At 38.9% G+C, this 27,821-nt stretch overlaps 1 protein-coding gene across 2 annotated transcripts in view; it reads left to right on the top strand.

The window, feature by feature from the left end:
• Nucleotides 1-27,821, top strand: part of LOC149217708 (uncharacterized) — a 369,289-nt gene that overhangs the window by 158,497 nt on the left and 182,971 nt on the right. For both annotated transcript variants that reach the window (XM_089393059.1, XM_089393058.1), the window contains exons 6-8: nt 904-969; nt 1,191-1,253; nt 1,517-1,567. In XM_089393059.1, the coding sequence (XP_089249185.1) occupies nt 904-969; nt 1,191-1,253; nt 1,517-1,567 (180 nt within the window). The remainder of the gene's footprint in view (nt 1-903; nt 970-1,190; nt 1,254-1,516; nt 1,568-27,821) is intronic.

Raw genomic sequence — 27,821 nt, 5'->3', positions numbered from 1 at the left:
TTAGGGCTTTGCGCGTTAAGGATTTAACTTCTTCCAATCCCAGGACGAAATTTACCTTCTTTCAATATATCGTACACTTTCTGTTCCATTTACCTTACAGAAACCCCAAATTAACTTCCCTCTCCCTCCTGGTGTCTTCCTCCTCTCTTCCTGCCCATTCAGCTGGACATAGAACTCAAAACTTCGTTACCAGAACCCTCAAACCTCAATTCTTCATGGATATGGGTAGTTCCTTTCTCCCCTTCAAGCTGTGACAAAAATGTCTCTTTGACACTGTTAGCAATAACATTCCTTCTGTCAACTCCCTTTCCAAGTTCTGCAGGTGTAAAGTTCTGTACTTCCCTCATTTAGACTAAGTACCAAAGTCTTATATTTTTGCCCTTTTCATATTGAATATCTGGAACTTCCCTTCCTTTCAGAATCTCCTTAGATTGGTGAGCTTTTCCTGGTGCCCTGACTAGGTCAGAGTCATTCCCTTGTCTCTTGTTGATCTCTTCAATGAAGGGCCTATATCCTCTCCAGATTTCAATCAGCTAATCCTTGGAACTGAATCTGGACTTTTTGCCTCCTTATAGCCCACCAACTCTTCATTTTGCCTTCCAAATTGTGCACATCAACTATGATGAATTCTATGGAAGGAGGTTCTACCAAAGAGAAGGCGTGAAAGGCTTTTTTATGAAATAAAATTTGCATAGAAATAATCTGGGTACGTATGAGAGTAAATCCTCCAAGACAAACATTTGTATTGATCATTGATAAATCCAATGCATGGGAGGAAGTTTTATACTTGATGGTGGTTCAGATTTATGTCTACATTTTTCCAGTTAAAACGTTATAGTTACATTTGTAAAGTCTAAAGTTCATATATAAGAGACAATAACTGCAAGATTTTTTTTTCCACAGGGTGTTAGGTTCAATGAAAGCAATTTCATCAACAATACTTCAATGGTTTTCGGACTATGCCTGCGAGTATGTGCTACTTCAGCAAGAAAATATCCTTGCATGTTAATTTGATTCTAATTATATTTATTTTGGAGTGTCTCTCTTTATTTTTGCACTTCCTGTTTAATTGCCCTTTTCTAGTTTCCTCCTCAAACATGTTCACACTCAAGGTTGGTCCATGCAAGTATTTTGTATAGAATTTTCTCAGCACATTTTTAACAATCTAGTTGTCAATTTTCTATTGTCAGGCCTTGCTAGAGCATCAGAAGAATCCAAAAAAACCACTGCAAAAGCATTATCACAGTTCTTTGGTACGTGGGTTTGTTTATTTATTTATCTGTTCATACCTTGCAATATCTGTGGCTGTTTACCCTTGGTTATATTATAGTATGATTAGTATATAATCTATGCTAGTTTCACATAATTTCTTTCCTTCTCTCTTTCTGGTTGAGGCTATATAACATGGACAATTAATCTCTTATCCTTGCTACGTAGCCTGTTATACAGATTAATTTGTTTGACCTATTTGTGACTTTTGAGCATTATAATTTCTGATAAGCATATCTTTATGCAGCTAACGAAGTATTTGAAAGACTATTTGGAAGCCAAGGGCCGAATGGTTATGGTATGTTCATCTGTATTTGGTTCCTACTCATTAAATTGTTTTAATGGCCAATGCAAATGTTTGTACAAGTAATTATCTCCGAACTAAAATGCATGTCCTTAGAATGCTAATAAGTTGCTTGTATTATTTTGTGCAGAATATTAGAAGGCTAATTTATTTTCCTTTTTTAGCACAGCAATGGTAAATCAAGTGCTCTTAGCACAATAGATTATTTTCCTTGATCTTCTAGAGTTTGGTTTGTTCTTGACATTTTAGTGTGTAGTATTGTTCCAAAGAAGTCAAGTCCTGATTTTTTTGTTTAAACCAAAGTTAAAAGGACTTGTATTGGTATTTCAGAGTTTGAAACCAAATATGCATCGACTCTTCATAAAAGAAGGCTCTCCATAAAAGAGTCCAACATAAACAGTTCATAAGATAAGATAATTTTATTAATGTCGACCAGATTACCACACAGTTCATAACATAGTATCCCACTATCTGCCCCCTCCCTCATTCTAAAATAAACACAGTCCTCCTTGTATCATTTACATCATCGACTCCTTTAAAAAAAATAGTCAACAGTCCTAAACAGGTCATTATTACATCCATTTGCCTTATACTCTGAGACAAAAAATTTACAATGAATCACAGAATTTAGATAAAGCTTTTTCTGTTGCTGAGACCCGAGAGGAGAGTGCCTCTCCTGAAAGCATGTTCAGTAAAGGTATGCTCCAGCAAAGTAATGCTTCCTTCGATAAGTGATCCACTTAGTGTTAAATTCAGGGTAAATATGAGTAAAGGAAAGATCAATATATATATAATTTTTTTTTTTTTAAATTTTTAAATTTTACCTCTTGAATTAGATTCATAATGGAAATTAATCATAAGTTTTTGATGTTATAATGCTGATTGGCTTATGTTATGAATATAATTATGTAAAAGTAATAAATATAGATAATAAATAATAATCACAATAATATGTAATTAAAATAATAATTGGTTAAACAAAGAGGCATGTCTAAGGAGACATGCCAGTTCATAAAGAAGGTCGTCTCATTCAGTTAGAAAAAGAAGATTCAAATAAGCAATTCATTTGGTTTAAATTTTAAAATATCAGAAAATGGAAACCACATCAGAATTGCAGCATGCCATTTTGCACCACGGGTTTCAAAAATCTACAAAGGTCGAGGGCTTGACCACAAAGATCCATTTGCAGCTTTAAAAGCGGATATTGCAACATATTCGCAGCTAGGTGAAGTCCTTATGGTGGGTGATTTCAATGCTAGGACTGCAAGTGAGCAAGCTAGCATTCGTTGTTGTAAAGATGATTGTGACCCTATTTGGCTTATAGAAGAAAGTAATCATCAGTGGGAAAGAATTTCAGAGGACAAGGGCTGCAATATCTTTGGTGAACAATTGCTTACTCTATGTGGAGCCTTTGATTTAGTCATTTGTAATGGCTTGACTAGATGGGCAAAGTCCGGTAATTTCACTTGCAATATTTACAATGGAGCAAGTGTGGTAGATTATGTAATTTGCTTGCATGGTTTGTGTGAGAAAATGGAAGAAATTTTGGTTGGAGCTCAGCTGTGGGATTTGAAATCAGATCACAAGCCAATTTATTTATTTTTCTCTTGGATTGGAAAGAAACAATTAGAGTAAAAAATTCAGCATGTCCAACAAAATCTCCGACAGGGCAGAATTCTTTTGACCTTTGAAAATTGTAACACCTTCAAAATGACGCTAGAGAGGCTCTTTGAGAAGGAGAAAATTACAATTCACAACCTTCATAGCCATGAATTAACACATTTAATTCAATGCGCACTTGCAAAGTGAAAAGAACAAAAATTAAGAAATCTGAAACAAATTGCTTTTTGGTTAATGCTTGGTTTGACGAGGAATGCAAAAAGGCAAGGAGAATGTGGAAAGAGTCAAACAAGGATAACATAAAACTCAAATATTACAAGCAGTTATTAAGCAAGAAAAAGGCTGGTTTCATGGTTTCAAGGAGGGAAGAACTAATCTTCCTTGGGAAAAATAATCCCAAATTATTTTGGAAGGAGCTCCAACCGAAAAAGATACAAATTGAAAATAATTTTACAGCTTCTAAATGGTTTGACTATGCAAGACAAGTCTATGAGCAGGTTCCCAAGGTTGACCCTTACCCCTTGGTCAACACTGACACTGAACTCTTCACGGTACAAGAGGTAGAGATGGGTATCAAGAAGTTGGGTGTTGGAAATGCAAAAGACTTAGCTGAACTCCAAGCAGAATATCTAAAGTGGGGCTCAAATATTCTTGCACCTCACATTACAAAAATCTTTAACAACATCATACAACAAGGGCTCCCCACAGATTTGACAACTAGTCTGGCAATACCTCTTTTCAAGAGTGGTGATGTCATTAATCCATCCAATTATAGGGCCATCATGATAAACATTTTGTTTGCAAAGCTATTTGGAAGCATGCTAGAAAACAAAATTAGCAAGTGGGCAAAAGAAAGAGATAAGCGTGCTAAAGGGCAAGCAGGTTTTAGACCTAAACATTCCACAGTTGATCATTGTATAACTTTAAGGCACATCATTGAAAAAGTTTGGGAGAAAAAGGAAGAAGTCTTTTGTTGCTTTTTTGATTTCAGAAAAGTGTTTGACTCGGTTCCTAGGGATAAAATTTGGCAGAGAATGGAGGAACTTGGGGTCCCTACACATTTGAGAGCAGCTGTGCATAGGCTGTATGAAGAGGTGAAAGTCAAAATTAGAACTTCAATAGGCATTTCTAAGTGTTTGGAAGCGATATTGGGGTCAAGCAAGGTTGCCCATTGTCTCGTACCCTTTTTGGTTTATATATCGACAAGCTTGAGGAGTGGTTAAATTCGCAAGGGGGTGATGGTATCTATTTGTGGAAGTTTGTTATAAGGCTTCTTTTGTACGTAGGTGACCTTATTTTGATTGCTAAATTGGCTCTTGGTTTGCAAGAGCACTTACTATCCCTTGAGCATTTTTGTAGAAGTGTGGGAATGCAAGTCAATATCAGCAAAACGAAAGTAGTGGTCTTCTCTAAGAAAAGAAAACGTAACCAGCATAAGTTCTACTTTGAAGACAACATTCTGGAAGAAGTTGCGGATTACAAATACCTTGGAATTGACTTCAACAAAAATCTAAGCTGGAATGGTTGTAGAAAGAAAAGAACTTTTGGGGTTGGAAAGCACTTTATGCTTTTCAAAATAGGTGTAGAGAGGTAGAGTTATGGGACTGGAAGACCACTCAAACTCTTTTTGGGCTTCTAGTGATTCCTGTGATTCTCTATGGTTGTGAACTGTGGGCTAGCAGTACCTCAGACATCCAGTGGAGACAAATTGAGAAAATTCAAAAGCGTTTGATTACAAACAAATTCAAGATTAAAAGTACAATTTCTTATGATATCTTGTTAAATGAAACAGGGACTGCTCCTATTGAAGCAATTGCTATGGTGTGAGTCATAAGGTATTTAAAAAAAATTGAGCAAATGGAAGAGGGTAGATGGCCTAAGGTTGTCTTTAATGATAGATTGTGCAAGAGGAAAAAACTTGGATGCAACAAAATAACAAATGGTTTAGTAAATGTGGTATTTGCTTGAACACGTGTCCCATAAACAACAAAGAGATAAAAGCTTTTGTTATGGAAAAGTTCCACAAACGTACTTGGGATAAGGAGCTAGGAAGAAAGAAAAATTACTATATTGAAGTGTTTAATCCCACTCATAATCATCAACCAAAAGCATACATAGAGGCCAATATCTCTTGGAGAGCCAAAATTCTTATTGCTCAATTAAGGACTAATTATCATCAACTCCGTTGTGAAACAGGGTGCTGGAAAAGGCCAAAGGAAGTGTGGGAGAAAATGGTATGCATTTTTTGTTCTTTCGGAAAAGTGGAAACAGAAAAACATTTCATTTTAGAATGTGAGGCCTTCAAAGAAAACGGAGAAAGTTATGCAGGTATGTTGGCAGCTAGCTCTTGGGATAATCTATTTAGCGAGGGGTTTTTCGAGAAGCTGGCAGCATTTATTGTCAAGCTTCACAGAAAAAGGGTCGAATACATCAAGCAAATGAACAAGCAATTTGTCCCATAGGCTATCTTTAGCCTCGTGGACATTAAAATAATTTCTTTCTTCTTTCTTTCTTCTAAAGGGACACCTGCTTGGTATATAAGTAGGCCCTTCATTCTCATTTGTATCATTCTCATTCATACATTGTAATATATATTCTTGTATCTCAATGGAGATCTACATATTCCAAGTCTTCTGGAGTATTTAACATGAAAAATGTACTTTTTTCATTCCATTTGATATCCGAGCAGTTCGATCCTCTGGCTGCTCAACCGCTACACAAAGTCGTGTTTTCTGATTTGGGTCGTTGACTGTCAAATTTGTCAAGATTGTTGCTGTTGAAGCGTTTTGTTACAAAAATTTGGAGTTTCTCCTACTGCCATTTGGCCATTAAAAAAAAAGATCATCGGAAAAAAGAAAAAGAAAAAAACAAAAATTTGAATTTTTATTATTATAAATAATTAAATGGAAAAAACAAAAAAAAGTGATTTATATAGGAGAAAAAATATTAAAAAAATAAATAGTGTATTACCTGCGACTGTGTCCCCGTCTTACTGTTACCCGTCCAAAACACAAATTGTCGCCCCCGCACAACGTTGTCCTCGCTCGAGGAATCACCCCCAAAACCCCCGACGACCGAACCTTCCACTGCCATTGCCGCTATGGTTGCGGTGATCTCACAAAATATATATTAAAAGAAAGAAAGCAACCATTAACAACCGCCGCCTCAACGATAGAAGGTCGCAAGCCTCCATTACATTAACAATTGCAAACAATCGCACAACCACAACCTATCCCCTGTCGTCGTCGACCTGCTCCACTACCGCCATCGTTGGTTTTTCTCACCAGGTTTTTCACCACAATTTTCAGCCCAACATCCTTGTTCGAACTCCAAGCTGTACTGCAACCACATCCATTTGCTCTCTGTCACTCTCATTCATAGTGCCAATTCCAATTCGTATCATTTTCGCAATCTCCTTATGCAAGTTAGAAGTCATGACTCCTATATGTACGGTTGTGACCTTGTATCAAAAGGTAAACAATTACGAGTTAAACATTATTAAGGAATTATTTAAAAAGCTAATATATAAATACTATTAAATTTTAAAAATTTATAAAGGGCTAAATCTAGAGCTATAAGGGGATTTATAAAGAGGCTTTATTATTTTTTGAAGAAGTGAGTCATATATATATAATTAAAGTTGTGAAGCTTGACAAGGAAGTCAAAGAAAAATAAAGTTGAAGTTCCAATTACGAAGACAAAAAATTATATATTGGAAGAATTTTAGAAGTTATAAAAAAACCCTAAGTTCATTTCGACCAAGCAAAATGGAATCAATCACTTACGAGCAAGAAATTGAGTCTAAGTCAGACGTGAAAGAGGGAAGATTTCCTAAAACTTTTAGTATATGCGTCAGTACGCTATTTAAAATCAAAGGATCTTTGGCGGGAAGGGATGTTAGCATCTTTATCGACCCTACCCAAAATAACAATTATGTTAGTACTGAATGTGCTAACCAATTAGTGATCCCTGAATCAAACATAATTGAAATGATGGATTCGATGAATAATAAACAATATAACATAAGCAATCTACAACTAAACATTGAAGGCTATATTTTAGTCTCGAAATTCACTGTTAAAACCTTATTTTGCGACAATAGTGATATAATCCAAGGTTTAGCTTGGATGGACTCACTAGGGCCCTTTGTTCTAAATGCAAAAAAGAAGTTTTTGAAATTTTCCAACAAAAAGAACAAAATAACGCTATAGGACATTACTTCGAAGTCAGATTCAGTGAGGCCAGAAGACATACAAGATATTTCAAAAGTAATTTTTCAAGAAGGTAAAAAAGTTCTACAAAATATGCAAAGAGAAGTTGACAAGATCACTGCTGACAAAAATGAAGAAGTTTCTCAGCTTAAAGATCATAGTGAAAAATTATTGATGCAAATTAAGAAGCTTAAGAAGGACAAGAAGTCATTGGAAAATAAGGTACAACAGTTTATCGAGAAGGAAGCATCGAATGTAGAAGTCCAAGTTGAAGAGAAAGGAATTAATATTGAGCCAGTGAATATCACAACTCAAGAAGAAGACAAGTCAGTTGAAGAAAAAACACACTTAGATGTCGCAGTTCAAACGATGAACATCCCAAGTGAAGGTTTTGTACCCAACTCAACAACCACAGTACCAGAAGAAAAGCAAAAATTGCCACACTATTAATAAGGGAAAGTCAAACCAAAATAATTCCCTATCGACATCCGAATCATGAGAGTAGACAACTCAATCAAGCTACGTATTTGTACCATTCAGAACATAAACAACAAACTGATGTTCTGAAGAATATTGAAGTAAGCTCAATCCAGTCCAGTGATAACAATTCATCACAAGTTTCTAGTAATCGAAAGATTCCACAAAAGATTAATTTAGGATGGTCAGATCCTTTCTCAGTTCAACAATTTTATTTATCACTCCAAGGATCATATCAACTTGTATCAACGAAGATGACAGTTCTGAGACGAGAAGACATTCGAAACAGAAAAAAAAATCAAGCCCTTTCATCAACAAACTTTGAGGACAAAGCTTTTTGAAGAGGAAGACAATGTTATGAATATAATTTTGTAAAAGTAATAAATACAGATAATAAATAATAATCACAGTTATATGTAATTAAAATAATAATTAGTTAGGGAAAGAGGCATGTCTCTATAGACATGACCGTTCCTGAAAGGTTACTTACTTGGCTATATATTCAGGACCCTCACTCTCAATTGTACCATCATTCTTATCCCTACATTTTAATATATATTCTTGTATCCTCAATGGAGATTTACATATTCCAAGTCTTCTGGAGTCTTTAACCTGAAGAACGAACTTTGTTCGTTCCAGCTTACTTGATCACAAGCTTTGAATCTCTCAGAAATTGGATTTGATTCAAACTTTTGTCTTATTGCATATGCTGTAAGATACCCCCTTGGAATACCTTGGATTTTCGCTTCATTTTTCTGAGTTTGGTTTTTGACACTGTGGACTTTTTGTCAGGCCAGGCAGTAACTCCTCAACCAAAAATTGATTCGTGTTTATTCCTTCAGGTAGGTCTTCATTTAATACATGAGGGAGAGACTGTTCAATTCATCTCCCGATCACTGTTCATATTACTTATTTATCTATTTACATTATATTCACCCAATCATGAGGATTAGGTGTCAACATTCATTTAATACATGAGGGAGAGACTGTTCAGTTCATCTCCCGATCACTGTTCATATTACTTATTTATCTATTTACATTATATTCAACCAATCATGAGGATTAGGTGTCAACATTCCCCACCCCCCCCCTTAATCTGAAGGGATGTTGGTGAGTCCAAGCATCATTCTGAATCATTCAAACTTTTCTCTTCCAAGCGCTTTGGTGAAGATGTTTGCAATTTGCTCATTTGTAGAAAAATGACGGAGATGGATTGTTTTGGCCTCAACATGATGTCGAATTAGATGATATTTAGTATTGATGTGCTTCGTTCAATCATGGAACTTTGGGTTCTTGGCCAACATTATTTCAGAGGTATTTTCAATCATGAGTGGAGTTGATTGTACTTGTTTTACCTGCAAATCTTCAAGAATTTTCCTGAGCCACACAATTTCTTTTGTTGCTTCAGCTGCTGCCATGTATTCTGCTTTTGTTGTGGAATCTGTTGGAATTGATTGTTTGCGTGATCTCCAGGAGACAGCTCCTGATCCAAGACTCATAGCATATCCTGAAGTAGATACCTTTGTTTCTTTTTCTCCATTGAAGTTTGAATCAGAGTATCGAATCAAGCTAAAGTCGTCCACCTGTGTATACTTGATTCCAAAGTCTTGAGTTCCCTTCAAGTACCTTAGAACTCTTTTTGCAGCAGACCAATGTCCCTCACAAGGCTTTTGCATAAACCTGGAGAGGATTCCAACAACAAATGAAATGTTTGGTCTGGTAGTAGTTAGGTAGTTGAGACTTCCTACAAGATGTCTATACTTTGTTGCATCCTCAAAATCTTTTCCTTCAATAGATGTGAGCTTTAAAATTTGTTCCATTGGAGTAGTAAGAGGATTGCATTCTGTCATGCCAAACCTATTCAACAGATCTCCAATGTATTTCTTTTGAAAAAGAAATATGGACTTCGGATGTTGGGTTACTTCAATGCCAAGATAGTAATGAAATATAGCCCAAATAAGTCATTTCAAAACTTTTCCCCAATTCCTTCTTTATGGATGCAATGTAGCTTTCATTGTTCCTTGTCATCAAAAGGTCTTCTACATATACCACAAGATATACAACTGTTTTGCTAACTTTCTTGGCAAATAAAGTTGCATCATCAAGATCATAATGTTTGAAATTGAGTTTCAGAAGATGCCCAGTTAGTTTTTCATACCAGGCTCACGGTGCTTGTTTGAGGCCATACAAGGACTTCACAAGTTTGCATACTTTATGTTCATGTCCTTTCATAACAAATCCTTCAGGCTGAGACATAAAAACATTCTCTTTTAGATCTGCATTTAAGAAAGCAGTTTTTACATCCATTTGATGGACTTTCCAACCGTTCTAAGCTGCTAGTGCAAAGAGTGTTCGGATGGTAGCCCATTTTGCTATGGGGGCAAAAGTCTCCTCATAATCGACCCCTTCCTTTTGTGCAAAATCTTTTGCCACAAGCCTAGCTTTGTGCTTGTCAAGTGAGCCATCAACTTTATACTTGTTCTGGTAGACCCACTTGCAGCCAATTGGTTTGGTTCCTAATGGAGGATCAACCAGCTTCCAAGTGCCGTTCTTTATGAGGGCATCATACTCCTTTTGCATTGCTTCTTTCCATTCATCATGAGAAGCAACTTCTTTGAAGTAAGTTGGTTCAAAAGCTATAGACAAGTTCAATTCACAATCATAAGAAACATCCATATCAACAGGTGAATTAGAGCCATCCACATCACCTCCATTTTGCCGGTTTGAATTTCTAGTTCCTATCTTTCCAACCTCATCAAGATGAACAATCTCAAGTGTCTTTGTCAGCCACTTTGGGGGACATTTCTCAGATGGTCCACGCTGCTCCGTTGATTGAGTTGGGACTGAATGAAGATTGAGTCTCCCAATTCTATCAATCACATCAAGCATCATCTGTTGTTGGAGTTTCATGCGGGGGAGAGTGTTCTTCAGAAGAAGATTCCATATGTTGATCTAGTATAGGAATCCCCCCTTCAAGATGTGGAATATGAGTATCAAATTCTTGAAATTATTTTGCTTTTGCAAATCTATCCAAGTGATCAAGTTGCTACTCAACAACATTGTCACTTTTGGATGATTCAAGAAAAAATACATCTCTAGATACAACAAACTTTTTATTTACTTCATCATAAAGATGGTATGCTTTGGAGGTGTTTGAATACCCCAGGAAGATACACTTACGACTTCTAGCACCAAGTTTGTTCTATGTACCTTTGCTATCAAGGCATAACAGGTGGAACCAAAGACCCTGAGATGCTTTACCGAAGGAACATGTCCATACCACATTTCATAAGGAGTCTTGTTTCTAATAGCATTAGATGGACATCTATTCTTTATATATGCAGCACATAGAATAACATCAGCCCAAAACATTATCTTTACATTTTTGAAGAAGAGCATGGATCGTACCATATTTAAGATTGTCCTATTCATTCTTTCAGCTACACCATTCTGTTGGGGATTATAAGGCACAGTTGTTTGATGTTTGATCCCATGTTGGCGAAGATAGTTTTCAAATTCATTTGAAGTGTATTCTTTTCCATTATCAGTGCGAATAGACCCAATATGAGATTGTGCATCATTTTCAATCCATTTATGAAAATTCTTGAATGTTTGAAAAGCATTAGATTTGTTCTTCAATAAATAACCCAACACATTCTGGTGTAGTCATCAATAAATGTCTTGATATATTTATTTCCATTTGCAGAAGGAACAGGCATTGGACCACATAAATCTGAATGAATGAGTTCAAGTTTTCTATGTGCTCTTGAATTTGAATCATGAAAAGATTGTTTGCTATGCTTTCCTAGAATGCAAGCATCACATTGCTTAAGTTTCCTAGGAATTGTAGGCAAACTAGCAACACCATTCTTCTTCAACAAGCGGAGACTGTCATAGTTCAAATGTCCAAATCTAGCATGCCATAATAAACTTGATGGAAGTGTACCTTCTTCATGATGAGAATTGTATGAGAAATGTTGTGCACGAGCAGAGGTTCCTTGCAGCTTGAGAAGCCTTTCTTCTTCTATTCCCCTCATGACAAGTGAGTGGTCAGATGCTTTTCTTACCTCAAGCTTGCCATCAAACATATGAATGGAGTGACCTTGCTGGTGGATGTGGACCAAGGACAACAAGTTTCTCTTGAGCTGTGGGAGATATAGAACATGATGCAGAAGAAAGTCTGGAAGACTAGGCAGTTTAAGCCTGATTGTGCCAAGCCCTGATGGCTTGATTTTTGATTGGTCTGCAAAGTATACTGCTCCATCAACATTGTCAGTGAAATCTTCAAAAAAATCTTTTCTATGAGTCATGTGGCAGGTTGCTCCTGAATCAAGCAACCAATCATTTTTCCAAGAAGCAAGTGAAACATTAAATAAATCTTCATTTACTCCAATGTTACATTGTGCCACAACATAGTGAGCGGATTCAGGTGCTTTACCTTTGTCTGTGTCATCAGTTTTACCTTTCTGTTGGTTTCTTTTCTGCTCAATTTTTTCCCATAGTAGCTTGCATGTAGAGGCATCATGTGATCCATTTCTTTTGCAGCGAATGCAGTGCAAATCTGCCTTTTCTCCTTGAGAGTGTCTGCCCCCCCTGCCTCTGAAATATCTTCCTCTTCCTCTTCGACCACCTCTTCCTCTTGAAGAATCTTGAGCATGATGCTTTTCTTTATGAGCAAGGCACACAACCTCTTCAGAAGATTCAGGGGCTGTCTTCTTTCCAAAAGCTTTCTCTCTTTCAACAAACTTTTTCACAAGAGAGTCAAAGGTGATATCTTTAAGATTTCCATTTGCTTGCAATGACTCAAAATAATTGGAGTAAGTAGGATAAAGTGCCTTGATAAAAGCGATAAGAGGAATATCCAATTCAACCTTAGTGGATTTGATATCATGCATTATAGACTTTACTTCAGATGCAAGAGTAAGAGGATCATTATTTTGCAGTTCAAGAGTGAAGAGTTTAATCATGAGTTGAACAACTTTTAAGTGCAGAATGTGAGTCATAGAGTTCTTTCAGCTTTTGTAAGGCTTTAAAGGCAGTTGAATATGTCGAAATAGTGCAACTCACCTCTTCATTTACAGATGCTACGATTAATGCCTAACATTTGCTGTTCTTGTTTTCCCAAATGACAAGCTCTTTGTTTGAGGTAGGCTGTACTGGTTCATTGTCTCCGTCTCCGACACACACTCCTTTCCAAAACTCATTGAAAATGAGGGTGTGTTTTATCATCCGAGACCATTCAGGATAGTTCTCCTTGCCGTGAGAGAACTATTCCCACCATGGATATGATTGAATGCATACTGTAACAAAAAAAACTTCTGCTGCAAAACTTTTACTCTTAATGGAAAAAATATAGTTCTGATGTGACTGGACAGCAAACTCAAATTGACAGCAAATGTCAATACCCCAGAGATATATATCGCCTTTTTTTTGGGTAGTACTCATTATTCAAAATATATATGGGTTTCTTCTTCCTTTTTTTTTTTTACATTGATTAACCAATGCCGCCCTTAAAAAATATTAACACACAGCTGCGATTTTAAAACATGCACAAAATCAGGCAGCGTACCAAAAACTGGAAGAAATCTTGTCAGCATACCAAAACAGTCATTGTATAGGTAGCGTACTAAAATAGTTCAAGATACCAGGAGCGTATCACAAAATTAGGCAGCATATAAGAAACTGGAAGAAATCTTGTCAGCGTACCAAAACAATCATTGTATAGGCAGCGTACTAAAATAGTTCAAGATACCAGAAGCGTATCACAAAATCAGGCAGCGTATCAAGAGTTCAAACTTATGATAGCAACGCACATACAATTTATTTATTTATTTTTTATATTTAAACAAAGCATTCAACCATATTGCTGCATGCCTTGAGGGACGACTTTCCATCCTTAATGTCCCTCACCGCTTCGCCTAGCTTACTGCTGCCGAGGTATTCGCTAAAGGAATGTCAGGCCGTTTTATACCATTGAAAGGATCATTTCGCACACAGTCTTCAAGCTATCAATGCATATGTGAACAACACCAAGATTAACACAAGGTAACAAAGAGCTAACGCACGGACTTCAATCAACCACAGAGATGAATGCATTGTTCAACGTAGGTATGGATGCACAAAGATGAACACATCGTTCAACGTAGGTCTGAACGCACCATTCAATGCAAGCACAAAGACTGTGTATCAGCTATACTACAACGAGAAGAGACTACACAAATAGCAATTGGGACAGACATTAGATAGGGGAAATGGTAGTATGGACAGCGCTTTTGAATGGAGCAGCGCATTGTATGGACAACACTTTTGAATGGAGCAGCGCATTGTATGGAGCAAGTTTTTAAATGGAGAGCAGAGGAGCAGAATAGGGAGTTACAAAGGGCATAAAAGCTAAAAAAGGAGCTGGCTCTGATACCATGTCAGGCCAGGCAGTAACTCCTCAACCAAAAATTGATTCGTGTTTATTCCTTTAGGTAGGTCTTCATTAAATACATGAGGGAGAGACTGTTCAGTTCATCTCCCGATGACTGTTCATATTACTTATTTATCTATTTACATTATATTCACCCAATCATGAGGATTAGGTGTCAACACTTTTGTCCATCAGTTTGAATACACATGGCTGTAGGTGCACTCTTCTTGAATTTGATTTCAAATAAACATACACAGTGACTAATACTTGCCAAGAAGATGCTTCAAAGCAACATTATAAGATTTATACCAAGCTCAGAAATGTACATATTGCTAATATAAATATGCATAGTAATAAATCTAAGTGTAAACAACCATTTCATTAATTTGGCATAAGAGTATACAATAAGCAATAGAGTAGAGGAACCTGGTGTAAAACTAACAATACAGACTTTGGTATACAGGTACTTAATGTGTGGTTCCAACAGAACAATCATCAAGGATATTGGCCTGCAAAATGACTGTAACTCGGCCCCTTTTCCACAGAGATAGCAGTCCCATGCAAGGTTGTTTGTATAGTCTTCTAAACCGGCAGCAGGTTGACCCCTTTTCTTAATACTCAACCTCCACAAATGACTGTATATTTATATCAGTCCACTCAGCCAGCAGACAAGGGAGTTCATGGTCACTACAACAGGTATAAACTCGACATAATATGATGACAACTTAGCCAGTGAATTGTGACCCTTTCCAGCAACTCGTGTAGCATACTAGGATGAATTCGGGCCTCTAGAATAACTGGACTCGGCCCCACTTTAACACTCAGCTCTCAGCTAGCAAGGAAGGTATAATTGGCCAGCAAAGAGAGATGCGCCCAACCTCTTGGTATGGTAACCTCAGCCTGAAATGAGAAAGAAATTCAGCCCCAATCCACAGTGAGAAACTCGGCCTCTAATCAACAGAAATTGGCGAGCAGTATATTGGGTAATGTCAGCCTCAAATGATTCCCCCAAATATGGCTTTGGAGTTCAGCCTTTTAATGGGTATTCCCAACCTGTATAAAGATTATAGAAAACCAAAAGTCAGTATTTAAATTCAATTGATAACACCACTGACTTATTATTCTTTTACTAATTTCTTCTCCAATGAAGCACAATGGCGAAATTTGAGAGATCTCACTCCCAAACTGACCAAGATGTATAGCTTCAACACCTAAACTAGCAACCAGAATGAGGGTTTCCAAAATCCCTAGACTTTTGCTCAAGAGCTCTCTAAATTTCTCTTTTTTCAAATGACCAAATGCAAGAATGAAGAGAGACCCCCTTATTTCCCTTTTTTATAACTCGACTCTTTTGCCACGCTTTTTACCTTTTCCTGCCAATTAAATAATAAAATCAATTTTCCTTTCTTTATTTAATAAAGTGATTTTTATTACTTAATTAAAGCCCACTTTTAAACCCAGAAAATGCTTAATTCATGTCCATGATCACACCGGCCACACAAAGCCTCTTTTCATCATACTTCCCAACTCCTCAAGAAGTTGCTTTACTGGAAAACCAATCCCATGTACCTCAAGAGTGAACTCTTGAAAGGACAATCCAACTCTTGCTAAAAAGGGTCCACATCCACATGAACTCACCACGACCTCTTCCCTTGATACCATCAACGAACCACTGAGAAGTGAAACACTCTCCTCCAAATCAAAGTTCAATGGAAATTCTAAGCAATCTTCCCCTATAAAAACCGTCTTATCCCTAAGGGAAACTGAGTTGCAAGTCTTGTAATGCCAGGGCCCCATGCTAATCTCAAAAAGAAATTGCCGTGCTAAGGCTGCGGCATTCTGGTCATAACTGATTGCCAAAGTTGGTTGGATGAAAAATGTGCCTTGTGCAAGACGAGGGGGAAGCTTGAACATACTGTGAAATTTCCTTAATTGCAGCAACTTGAAATTAATTTTCTAACTTATGCAGTTTATTTGTCTTGAAAAATTATTACGACAAATAACAATTAATTCACTACTATAATATTCATAAATAAAATCAGGAACTGAGAAAATAATGCACACAAAATCTTGGACGCCGAGATTTTTTGGACAGTAGTCCTTGGAAAAACCCCAATGTGGGGAAATCTAGTTCAGCAGATGTGGGTTTATATTATTAGTTCTTCAGCGATTTGAGAAATACAACTGCTTTCCTGATACTGGCAAAGCTCTGACATATAATTTCTCCACTAGTAAATCAGTTTGAAAACTCAACGTTTCCTTTGCAAAACAATTTTGGCCTCCTTGTTGCAATTTACACTCTTGCCCGCAACACCCACTGACAACTTGAAATGTGCACTAGCTCAACTAGAACTCGAGCTGCTACTGCAAATTTGTTCCTGCAACCCCTTTGTCTGATTGCAACTTGCACTTCCTTCGGAACATATCTTCGAGAACTAGAAATCGACTTGCTGCCCAGATCTGCACATTGGATAATTTACACCTCCTAGTACGACTTCTTTGCAAATAAATTTAGCCTCCCTTCTTGTCATTAGAAAGTTGGAAACTCTGTGGAATTCCTTTCCGGAATTCTCCTCCCAAATTCTCCACTGAAACCTCACTACTGGTGTCTCCCTTTGCTTCAATTGTGCCCTTGCTAATCACTGCAATTGAGTAAGTCAAACTGCTCAAGTGTGTCTCTCCAAACTTCCAAAGCCCCATCGACTTGCTCTTATAATTTCTCGTTGAGTAATCAATGACCATGATCTAATCACAATCGATGGCTAAAAATGATATTGACCCCATCAAGAGACTTTTCTGGAAGTCTCAAGAGCAAAATCATTTTTCCTCAATTAATTTGATTTAATTACCTAGTTTTCTTAAGTTAGACTTAGGAAAATAATTAATAATTGGCTAATTAATCTATTTGAAGTGTTTCTTGCAAAACCTTTTCTGGGTATTGGAGAAAATGTGTTCCTTAGCCTCATAGACACCATAGAGGCTAGCCCACTTGTTTGCTACTACAAAAAACTAACACATACCACATTGTTAATTAAATCAACGATATAAGACTCAAGAGATTGGATGCCATGTTTAAGGATTTTAGCTTGAAGCCCTTTCTCACATCTTGCATTGTTGGTACTCATAACTCTGGTTGTTGTCCTAACATCCAACTTAGAGAAAATTTGGCATAAGGAAGGAGGGGAGATGTGGGTGGGAGGTTGTTCAACAATTTCATAAAGGGAGGTTGTGTGGGAGATCATGGTTTGGGGGTGAAGGTAAGGAAGGATGGTATGATGTGTTAGAAGGATATTTCAAGGAGTGGTAGAGTGTCACACAAAGTTCTTGTCTCCTTTGGGAGAGAAATGTTTGCCTTTTGCAACAAAGGAGTTTATAGTAAGTTTTGTGGAGGAGAGGGGAAGAAGATGGGTCATGTGTGAGGGTGAGATGGAGCTGTTTGTGTTTAGATTTGCATTCAATGTCGAATGAACCATTCATGGGGCGGGAGATAGGATAGGATTATGGGTGTGTTGATGAGTAGAGTGGGGGTAGGAATAAAGGGTTACCTCCATGAGGATTGTGAAAAGTATCTTGTATTTGGTTGTAGTTGTGTCAAGTGATCTGAAGTGGGAAATGGGTGGAGCCGCTCATTAAGGTCGGTGGTGTAGGAGTTAGTGTAAGGGGTGGTGGGTTTGGGCTTGGGGGTAGGTGTGGGTTGGGGGCCACGAGGTTGTAGAGAGGGAGAAGGTTAGGAGGGTATTGTCAACCAAAGGGAGGTGGGACACTGAGCAGTGCTGGATATGCAGGAAAAGATCTCAGTTTACTAAGACATAGTTAACCACATCGGCTCCCACATTGTCTGTGCTAATGAGTAGACTCGGGGTAGGAATGAAGGGTTACTTCCGTGAGGATTGTTGAAAGTATCTTGTATTTGGTTTTAGTTCTATCAAGTGATCTAAAGTGGGAAATGGGGGGAGCAACTCCTTAAGGTGGGTTGTGTAGGAGTTAGTGAAAGGGGTGGTGGGATTGGGCTTGGGGGTAGGTGTGGGCTGGGGAAAGGGGTGTGTAGAGAGGGAGAAGGTGAGTAGGGTGTGGTTTACCAAAGGGAGTTAGGATACTAAGAATTGCTGGATATGGGGGAAAAGATCTTGGTGACTAGGATATAGTTAACCACGTTAGCTTCTGCATTGTAGGGGAAACAAGTTAAATCTCATGAATCTATAAAGCAATGGAGCCCATTTATGATCAATAAACCATGGGATTCACCTAGTTGTGAAAGGTGTCTTCCATAAGCTGTGAGAGGCTTATTCCCATCCTATGAACTCCTATGAAGCCCCATTGACTTAGGCTCTAGCTCCTGGAGGCAAAGTGCATCCTTGACACTATCATGAAGGGACACCTACAAGTTTATGGCATGTGCGTTGAAATCTTCAAGAAAAATGACATCTTCGAGAGTGGATTTATTGTCGCCTAAGATGTACACCTAAGTATGGGAAAAGTTTCCAACTTCACAAATTATAGTCTTTATGGCACAATGCTTAGAGTAGGGGCTATAATCTATTCCCTAGTCACTCCGTTTAAGCTCTTTCCGAGGCAAGCCAAGGGGGGTAGTCCCTAAAGATAGAAAAACTAAGGAGAAACTTGTTGAAACAACAAGTCTAGGTGATCTAAGGCAAGGCAATTACCTCTCTTGATAACTTGAATTAAGATTATATGGAAAGTGAGATTATTATTATGAACAATGTGAGATAGATAGATTCAGTTAGATCAATATGACAATTAAGATGAAACAATAAAATACCATTGCCTTAATAACATTGCTCAAATAAATTTAAAGAACTTGCATAATAATAGACAATATTTCAAGCTACCAAATAAGCAATGTTGCAAAAAAATGTTAGTACGAGAAATCAATAGATCAAGTTAACTAGATATATGAGCAATAACTTCTTAAAGGACAATTGCAAGGGAAAGAGACTTGAGATTTCAAGTAAAGATATTCAAAGACAATAAGCTTGAAACGACAATTATGATAATGTACAACTCGCAATTACAAATTGAGCTCACAATTCCAATAACAAATGATCAATTGATGGATGAATGCAAGATCTATCTAATTTGAGATGCAAGATCTTGGTCAATTTTAATTATATGCCTAATTTAGATGAAAGCCTTCTCCTCAATTGTTTTGAAGCAAGTATTAAACAAGGTTGTAGAAAGAAGTCCTCGTGAAGGAGGCTAAGGCCTCATTAACGATGCCTAGCTAGGAGTTGTAATGACCCAAGTGCCTTCATTCCTACAAGGGACTGCCCATAAGAGAACTTCAAGATCACTTGTTTTAACCGTTGAGTAAGGGTCTAGCTTCTCAAATTGGTATGAAGAAGGTGGTCCTAGTTTTCTATCAACCTAGCTTATGCTTGGAGGTAAATTTTAGGAATGCAAAACTAGATCTAAAATGATACTGCAAATGATGATGAGATTAGATAGTTTCAATGAGATACATTTATGGAAAAATGATTCAATGTAAGAGATTTTAATTCACTTATAACCAAGCTTATTCAAATATCACTTTAAAACACAAGATTATACGATTTCAATAATGAACCAATAAAGCACTTTAGGATTACTCAATGAAACAATGACAACAATATCAAATGCCTTAGTTATAGTGACCGTTAAGATGATTTTCACTTATGATATTACAATGAAAACAAGTGAAAATTTTAATGATACAAACACAAATAGATGATGGGAGATGCGATTGCTAACAAAATGAAAGGAAAAGAAAGTGCAATTCAAAGATTAGATCTAACCTATGATATCAATGAAGGCCTATCTAATAAATGAGAGCAATAGAAAGGTTATTATCTAAAACCAAAACAAGAGAAGCTAACTAAGAAGATAAAGTCTTTTCCCTTTTAAATGAGGAGGGGGATACCATGGGATTGAATTCCAAGCTCCCTACAAGCAAGAAGATCACTTTTATTATCAAGATTACAATGAAGAAGAAGCATCCTAGACTCTAATGTCCCAAATTGAAATTTACATCAAATAACAAAGACGTGTACAAGGAAGAAACAAAAATAGACAATTCAAAACATGCACATCAAAATACACAAGAAACTGAGCCATTTTATTAATACAAAAATTTGAGTACATAAATGACAAGGAATGATAGAACTTGAGCTTGCTATGCAAGCTAGGTAAACCCCAGGTGAGATCTTACTAATCCAACTATTGGAAATGGCTCCCACAAAATCTACGCACTGCCCAAAAATTCTGCTAACTGCTACTGGAAGGAAACTGAAATTTTGACCTCAATAATGCCTAGATTGATATGAAATCACAACCACAAACTCCTCTCATATAACCCAGAAATAAACAGAAAAGGTTTGGCCTAACTCCAAGTCAAAATCGAACCCATAATGTGATGCAAACTGCCCAGCTAACCAACAATGCACCCTACTATAAGAATGTACAATTCTATCCTGAATACTGCCTATAAAATTCTATAAAATTTCCTATAGGCTCCTCACACTCAAACCAACAAAACCCATAAGTTGTTTGGGCTAGTTCTCGCTGACCAGAAATGCCCAAAATAGAGCGATTTTCCAGCTACACAGTTTTGTGCCCAAGCAAAGAGAAGATAGTGATAAATGATAAAACTCTCCTGCAAATGGTTGAGAAATCGTGCACAAATATCTTCTGACAAATAGCTATCACTCCCAACTAAAAACACCCGACAAATACCAACACCAAATACCAAAAAAAACTTTGTTCTCCAACCCCCCCGCAAAATCTTTAGGAGAAAATTCTTCCCAGCCAAAAGATACAAGAACAACTCTGAAAAATGGTGCCAAACTCCACTAACCAATAGAAAATATCTTGCAAATACCTGAAACCTGTAATAGAAAGATGCTGCTCCAAATAACCTCTGGGCTTTGTCTTTTGTGCCCATAAATAATGAATTTTTGAGTGAATATTCTGCAATAAACTCCAACAGAATTCCTTAAATAGACTCCCACAAAGCCTCACTAGGGAGACATTCGAAGTTCTCTGAAGTGAGGGAGAGTTTCGCTTGAAACTCTTGAGCTAAACATCTCTACTTCTCTTGTGCTGAACAATCTCCAAGAGAGAGTTCAATCTTCAGAAAATAATGAAAAAAAGATGCAAAAGTGGAACCGAACGTGCTATTTATAGATGTTGGTCCTTTTTCCCTTGGTGGTCCCCTCTCTCCACAAGTTCAAACTCCCCTTCTTTTCTCTTTCCTTCTCATAGTGCAGATTTTTCAAGGGAGTCGAATTTTTGTCTTTGGTGGTCTCCATATTTCACTTAACAAAAATTATTTCCTTTTCCATTAATGTTTATTTCTCCTCCAAATAATTAAGTGGGGCCTCCATAACCCACTTTTCCTATGTTTTATGTGCCAAAATATTCCCTAATGCCAAAATTGCAAAATGAGGATTTTACTTGGCAAAATTATTTATTGGGGACATGACATAGACAATGAGAAAGGCTCTTGCAACGCTTGAGGAGATTACAAAGATGATAGCACATTTATACAAACAGCCACTCCGCAAGTTATCAAACACCAAAGAGGAAGGCACAAGGCAATGGATAATATACGTCAATGACGAAGGACTTGCACCAAACCTCAAGAAAACCTCACCGCCTTGACGAATCAGACCTCAAAGACCCACCACCAAGCAAGAAAAAAGGCTAGAAAATTATGTGACAAATTATGAGTCATTTCATGCTGTGAATCTTCAAATTTTTGTGTTAAATCCCTTCAAATAATTTACTTCAGACCAGAAGGGTATGCAGTCCTCTTGGAGGCTTATGACTACGATGAATGAAGCCTCTAGGCCTTGCGGCTAGCCCTCAAAATACTCCTCTAATGGTTAGATCAAAAAATGGCTAGTCCCAAGCCGAAAACATGTGATAAGACCCCTTCAAATGATGAGTATAGGCCCGCAAAACACCAAGGGTTAAGTCTAATAGATTAGGAACAACAAATACAAACCCCAAGAGGCCTGCAACTAAGCTAATCAAGCCCTAAGATGCTCGTGACTAGGCTAAAAATGGCCAATGATGCCAACGGCGAGACAAAGGAAGGCCTACAAATCAAAATTTGAGCTACAAATAGGCTTATCAATCTGCAAAATCAAACCCAATTTAGATTTTTGATGAGAAAATGGAGAAAATTGTTCTTTTTTTTTAATTTGAAACCCTTGCAAAAATTAAGTTTTTGTAGAAATTTCTGTTTTCCCACTCCGGTTTTCAGTTTCACCTTATTTCTCCCATATAGTTAAATGCCCATTCTTATATCCATACATTTAACACTGAAAAAATAAATTTTTGCTGAAAACACAAATTCTGGAACTTTTACAGAATGCTGGAAAATGCAGAAATAAAATTCAGCAGTTACAAACAGCCATTAAAACACATTTAACCATAGAGATTTTTGGTCAAGGTGACCCTGGAAAAACCCCCTACAACTCTTGGGGAAAACCAGTTCGAGAGCTCTTCTTTATTTCTGAAAATTGCCTTTTTACAGTGAGAAATATTTAGCAAAAAATCAGCAAGCAAATTTACAACTTATCTCTTTTCCCGTGCCTCACAACAATCTGGAAATTACAGCAAACAGGACAGCAATAAACACTGTACGACCTCCTCGACTTTTGTGCCCACTTTCAGCATTAAATGTTGCTGTACGACTAGCATTAAATGTGCTGTATGGACTGCAATAAATGCATTGTACTGCCTGCAATTAATGCGTTGTACGACCTGCAATAAATGCACTGTACGGCCCTCGTTTTGCGTGCAGAAAAACCAGCAAGCTGCTCTTCGATTTTTGTGCAAACCATTCCTCGAAAATCGTGCCAAAATCTGCCTTTCACTGTGTGCTGAATCAACTGTACAAATTTGCTCAACTGCTGCCTTGGAATGTGTGCTAAGCTGCTGTCTCCTTCTCCTCCCTGCTCATAAATCTCTCTTGCTCTCTTGCTTTCCTTCTCCCATTCTGCTCATGAAAGAATGAATGACCTTTTCCTCTTTTTCCTCCTTTAATCTAACCCTAAGTGACTTTTGGGTGATCCTTAAATCCAATGGCTGAAATAGATTGAGATCTATGGCTGAGATTAAATGCTCATTTAAATCTCACTTTCTATTTTTAATTCACCCCACTTTAATAAAGACCCACTCAGTCATTTATTTCCAAAGTCACTTTTCCTTTCTAATTTTTTATTGGCTTTATAAAAGTCACTTTAAAATTAGACTTTAGTAACTTTATCACTTAAAGTCACTTTTAAATTAGATTTAACTTTATAAAAATTATAAAGTCACTTTAGGAGAAAAATTAAATTCTTTTGGACACTTTTCCCTATGCCAAAGATCAAAGCCTTAGGGAACCACCTGTCCTCCGGTACCAAATTTCAACACTCCCTCTTACCGAGGAAGGTGTTCTTCACCACACCCATCTTGTTCCTGAAGTAGTCATGCTTGCCTCGTGGTAAGGCTTTGGTAAGAATATCTGCAACCTGCTCATCAGTGGGAATATACTCAAGCTTCACAGCGCGCTTCTGAACACAGTCTCTGATGAAATGATATTTGATCCCGATATGCTTTGACCTGTCATGAAATACTGGATTCTTTGTGAGTTTAATGCAACTCTGATTATCACAGTAAATCACTGAAGGTCTCAACGTCTGACCAAATTAGCCAAACAACATCTTGCGAAGCTAGATGGCCTCAGAACTAGCTAGACTGGCTGCCATATACTCTGCTTCCACTGAACTCAATGCTACTGACTGCTGCTTCCGGTTGAACCATGACACTACTGCCGAACCCAACCCAAAACAACACCTTGAAGTGCTCTTCCTGTTAGAAGCACAACCTGCCCAATCAGAATCAGTGTAACCTGCCAATCTCACTCCATCCCCCTGCCTGTAGTCCAGACCATAATCCATTGTCCCCTGTAAGTACCGCAAAATGTGTTTTGCAGCCACCTAGTGAACCTTCCTAGGCTCACACATAAACTGACTCATCGTGTTGACTGCAAAACAAATATCTGGTCTAGTGTTGACCAAATACATCAAGGAACCAATCAGCTGCCTGTACAATGTGGGATCCACCAACTCAGAATCCGAAGCATGAAGCTTCTTCCAGTTGGTGATCATCGGTGTCGACATGGGTCTACAATCCTCCATGTGGAATCTACCAAGGATGTCCACAATATACTTCCCCTGCCCCAGGAAGAAATGCCCCTCCTCATGCCACACCTCCAAACCCAAAAAGTAATGCATCAAGCCGATGTCCTTTATCTCAAACTCCGCCGCAAGATCTCTCTTGCAGTGCTCTATGAGTCTCTCCGCACCTGTAATGACCAAGTCATCCACATACAGCACCAGAATGAGAGGCTCCTCACCTATCACAATAAAGTAAAGGTTCGGATCTGCCTCACTCTTTGTGAAACCCAACCCCTGCAAGTATGTATCTATCCTGGAGTACCAAGCTCTGGGAGCTTGCTTGAGGCCATAAAGGGCCTTCTTCAGTCTGCACACATGGGACTCCTTCCCATGCACCTCAAAGCCCTGTGGCTGCTCAATGTACACCTCCTCCTGTATGAAGCCATTGAGAAATGCAGTCTTCACATCCATCTGGTGGATTTTCCAACCCATCTCTGCTGCTATCGATATAATGGAGCGGATCAAAGTATATCGAGCCACGGGAGCGAAGGTCTCCTCATAATCAACTCCCTCTACCTGGGAGAACCCTCTAGCCACAAACCTCGCTTTGAATTTCTCAATGCTTCCATCTGTTGCATGCTTTACCTTGTAAAGCCATCTGGAAGTAACCACGGATTTGCCCTCAGGCCTCGGCACCACCTCCCAAACATCATTCTTCATGATAGAAGAATACTCCTCCTGCATGGCCTCTCTCCAGACCCGCTGGCTAGCTGCCTCCTCATAGCTAGAAGGCTCAGAGTCAAGGATGCTGGTAAGCATTGCCATATAGCTACAAAACCTCTCAGGTGGTCTACTTTCTCTGACCGGCCTCTTCGGCTCAGCAACAGATGTGGCATCTCTCAAGGTGTCTTGAAGCCACTTGGGCTTCCTCTTCCCTGAGCGCACTTCTCCCACTGGAGAATGAAACTCCTCCTCATCATCATCTGGGGCCTGAACTCCTGACTGTCTGTCTGCTGTCCTCCTGCCTGCACCTGAACCTGTAGAAGCTGAGGTACCGTGTGAACTGTCCATTAGTGGACTCCCTAGTGAACTGCTCCGTATGCTGCCTGGAGCACCACCCCTCTGGCTCGGTGAGCCACTGCTCACTGACGGACCTGACATCTTCATAGATGTACCTCCTGATCCCTGCCCACTGGATCCCTGCGACTGACTCAACTGTTGCTGAGGGTCTGGCTGATCCAGATACTCTAACTCCCGTGATCTCCTAAAGGCCCTGTCCTCCTCGAACTTCACATCCCGCCTAACAACTCTCCTCTGTGCAGGAATGTAAATCCGAAAGGCCTTTGAGGTCTCACTGTAGCCCACAAAGATACCCTTCTCTGCGGTGGGCTCTAGTTTGGTCCTCTTCTCCTTGGGTATGTAGGAGTATGTAATGCATCCAAAGATACGAAGATGACCAATATCAGGCTTCTTCCCAGAGAAAGCCTCCTCCGGAGTCATGTGCCCCAAGACACGATGCAGACTCCTGTTCTGCAAGTAAACAACTGTGTTGCAGACCTCTGCCCACAAGAACAATGACAACCCCTGATCATGTAACATGGCTTTGGCAACCCCTACGATGGATCTGTTCTTCCTCTCCGCAACCCCGTTCTGCTGGGGGTTGTAAGGAACAATGAACTCCCTCCTAATGCCTGCCTCCGCACAATAGTCAACAAACTCTCCAAGGGTGTACTCTCCCCCATTGTCCGACCTGAGGGACTTGATCTTCCGACCTGTCTGTGTCTCCACAAGAGCTCTAAACTCCTGAAACCGCTTGAAGACCTCACTCTTGGTCTTCAAGAAATAAATCCAGGTCCTCCTGGAGTGATCATCAATGAATAAAACATAGTAGTCATATCCACTCAAGGAAACATCAGACATCCGACCGCTGACATCAGAATGAATCAAATCAAGTATCCCAGTCGCTCTGCTGTCACTGCCGGGAAAAGTGGATTTGGTAGACTTGCCCATCGCACATCCTCTGCAAGTATCAAAGTGATCAGTACTGAAATCTGGCACACCTGTAGTGATCTCCCGCAAGGTCCTCAAGGCTCCATGATACATATGTCCCATCCTGCGGTGCCAAATCTCACACAGCTCAGAACTGCTAGCTCTGCTGTCGGTACTACTGTTTAATGCCACAAGGGACTGGAATGCAAACTTGTACACCTTTGCATGGCGTACACCTATCACTCTAGCTGAATCAGCTGGAGTGCCCGTGGGATACATCAACACCTGTCCTCCCCTGAATAGTACCTCATATCCTCTGTCCTCCAAAGTTGAGACGGATATGAGGTTCTTCGTCATCCCCGGCACATAAAGAACGTCTGACACCTTCAAGGGAGGTTTGGACTCCCTCTGAAATGTCAGAGTCCCCACACCGACTGCTCTAACAACTCTATCATCACCGAGTACTACCTCTATATCAGTACCACTCTTTGAAAGCTCTGAGAAGTACTCCCGGACTCCTGTCATGTGACGTGAAGCCCCACTGTCCACATACCAGATACCTGAAGATGCTCCGCTAATTGAGGGAAAAGCATTCTCCCTCTGAACCTGTGTGGCAGGTGATCCTGCACTAGAGGACTCATTCGCAGTGAACCCAAACTCCCGGTCAAAACAAACTGCAAAGTCCTCAACCTCTGCTGAAGCTGCCACGTTTTGGTTCTTCCCCTTCTTCTTCTTCTTCTCCGGACACACAACTGCATAGTGTCCCACCTTTTGACAATTCCAACACTTCACCTTGGAATAGTCCTTCTGTGTGTCACTCTGTTTACCTTTATCTTTGCCTTTGCCCCCACCATTGCTTGTGGAAGCATACTTCTTCCCTTTGCCTTTCTTGCCTCCTGCCGATAGTGCTACATCCTCATCTTGCTCAACTGGCTTGGCTGCCCCAAGCTGACCTTTCCTGATCTCTGTCTGAATGCAATCATCCCAAAACCTCTCCCACGTGGGAAGGGTCTCACGTGCACAAACCCCATCAGCAAAGTTCATCCATGAACGGGGGAGGCCATTCACTGCAATCCGCACCAACTCAGTGGGTTGAATGGCCGCTCCAATTGCTGCCAACTCATCTCTCACATTAGTAATCTTTGTGAGATATCCAGTTGCACTATCATTACCCATCTTAATGTTCTTCAGCTTCTCCTTCAGGACCATTTTCCGGTTCTCATTGGTACTCTGGTAGAGATTGGACAATGCTGTCCACATCTCATGGGCATTTCTCTTTCCTCTCACATGAGGAATGCAATGGCCTTTGACTCCGTCTAGAATCAGCCTCTTACCCTTGTTGTTCTTTTTATTATACTTAGCCAACTGAGTAG

Source organism: Pinus tabuliformis, chromosome 1_1 (assembly GCF_031772625.1).
Source record: "Pinus tabuliformis cultivar Carrire ecotype Pingquan chromosome 1_1, CPIR1, whole genome shotgun sequence".
NCBI lineage: Eukaryota > Viridiplantae > Streptophyta > Pinopsida > Pinales > Pinaceae > Pinus > Pinus tabuliformis.
The sequence above is the reverse complement of the archived record's forward strand: the minus strand, read 5'-3'. Positions and strand labels throughout refer to the sequence as shown.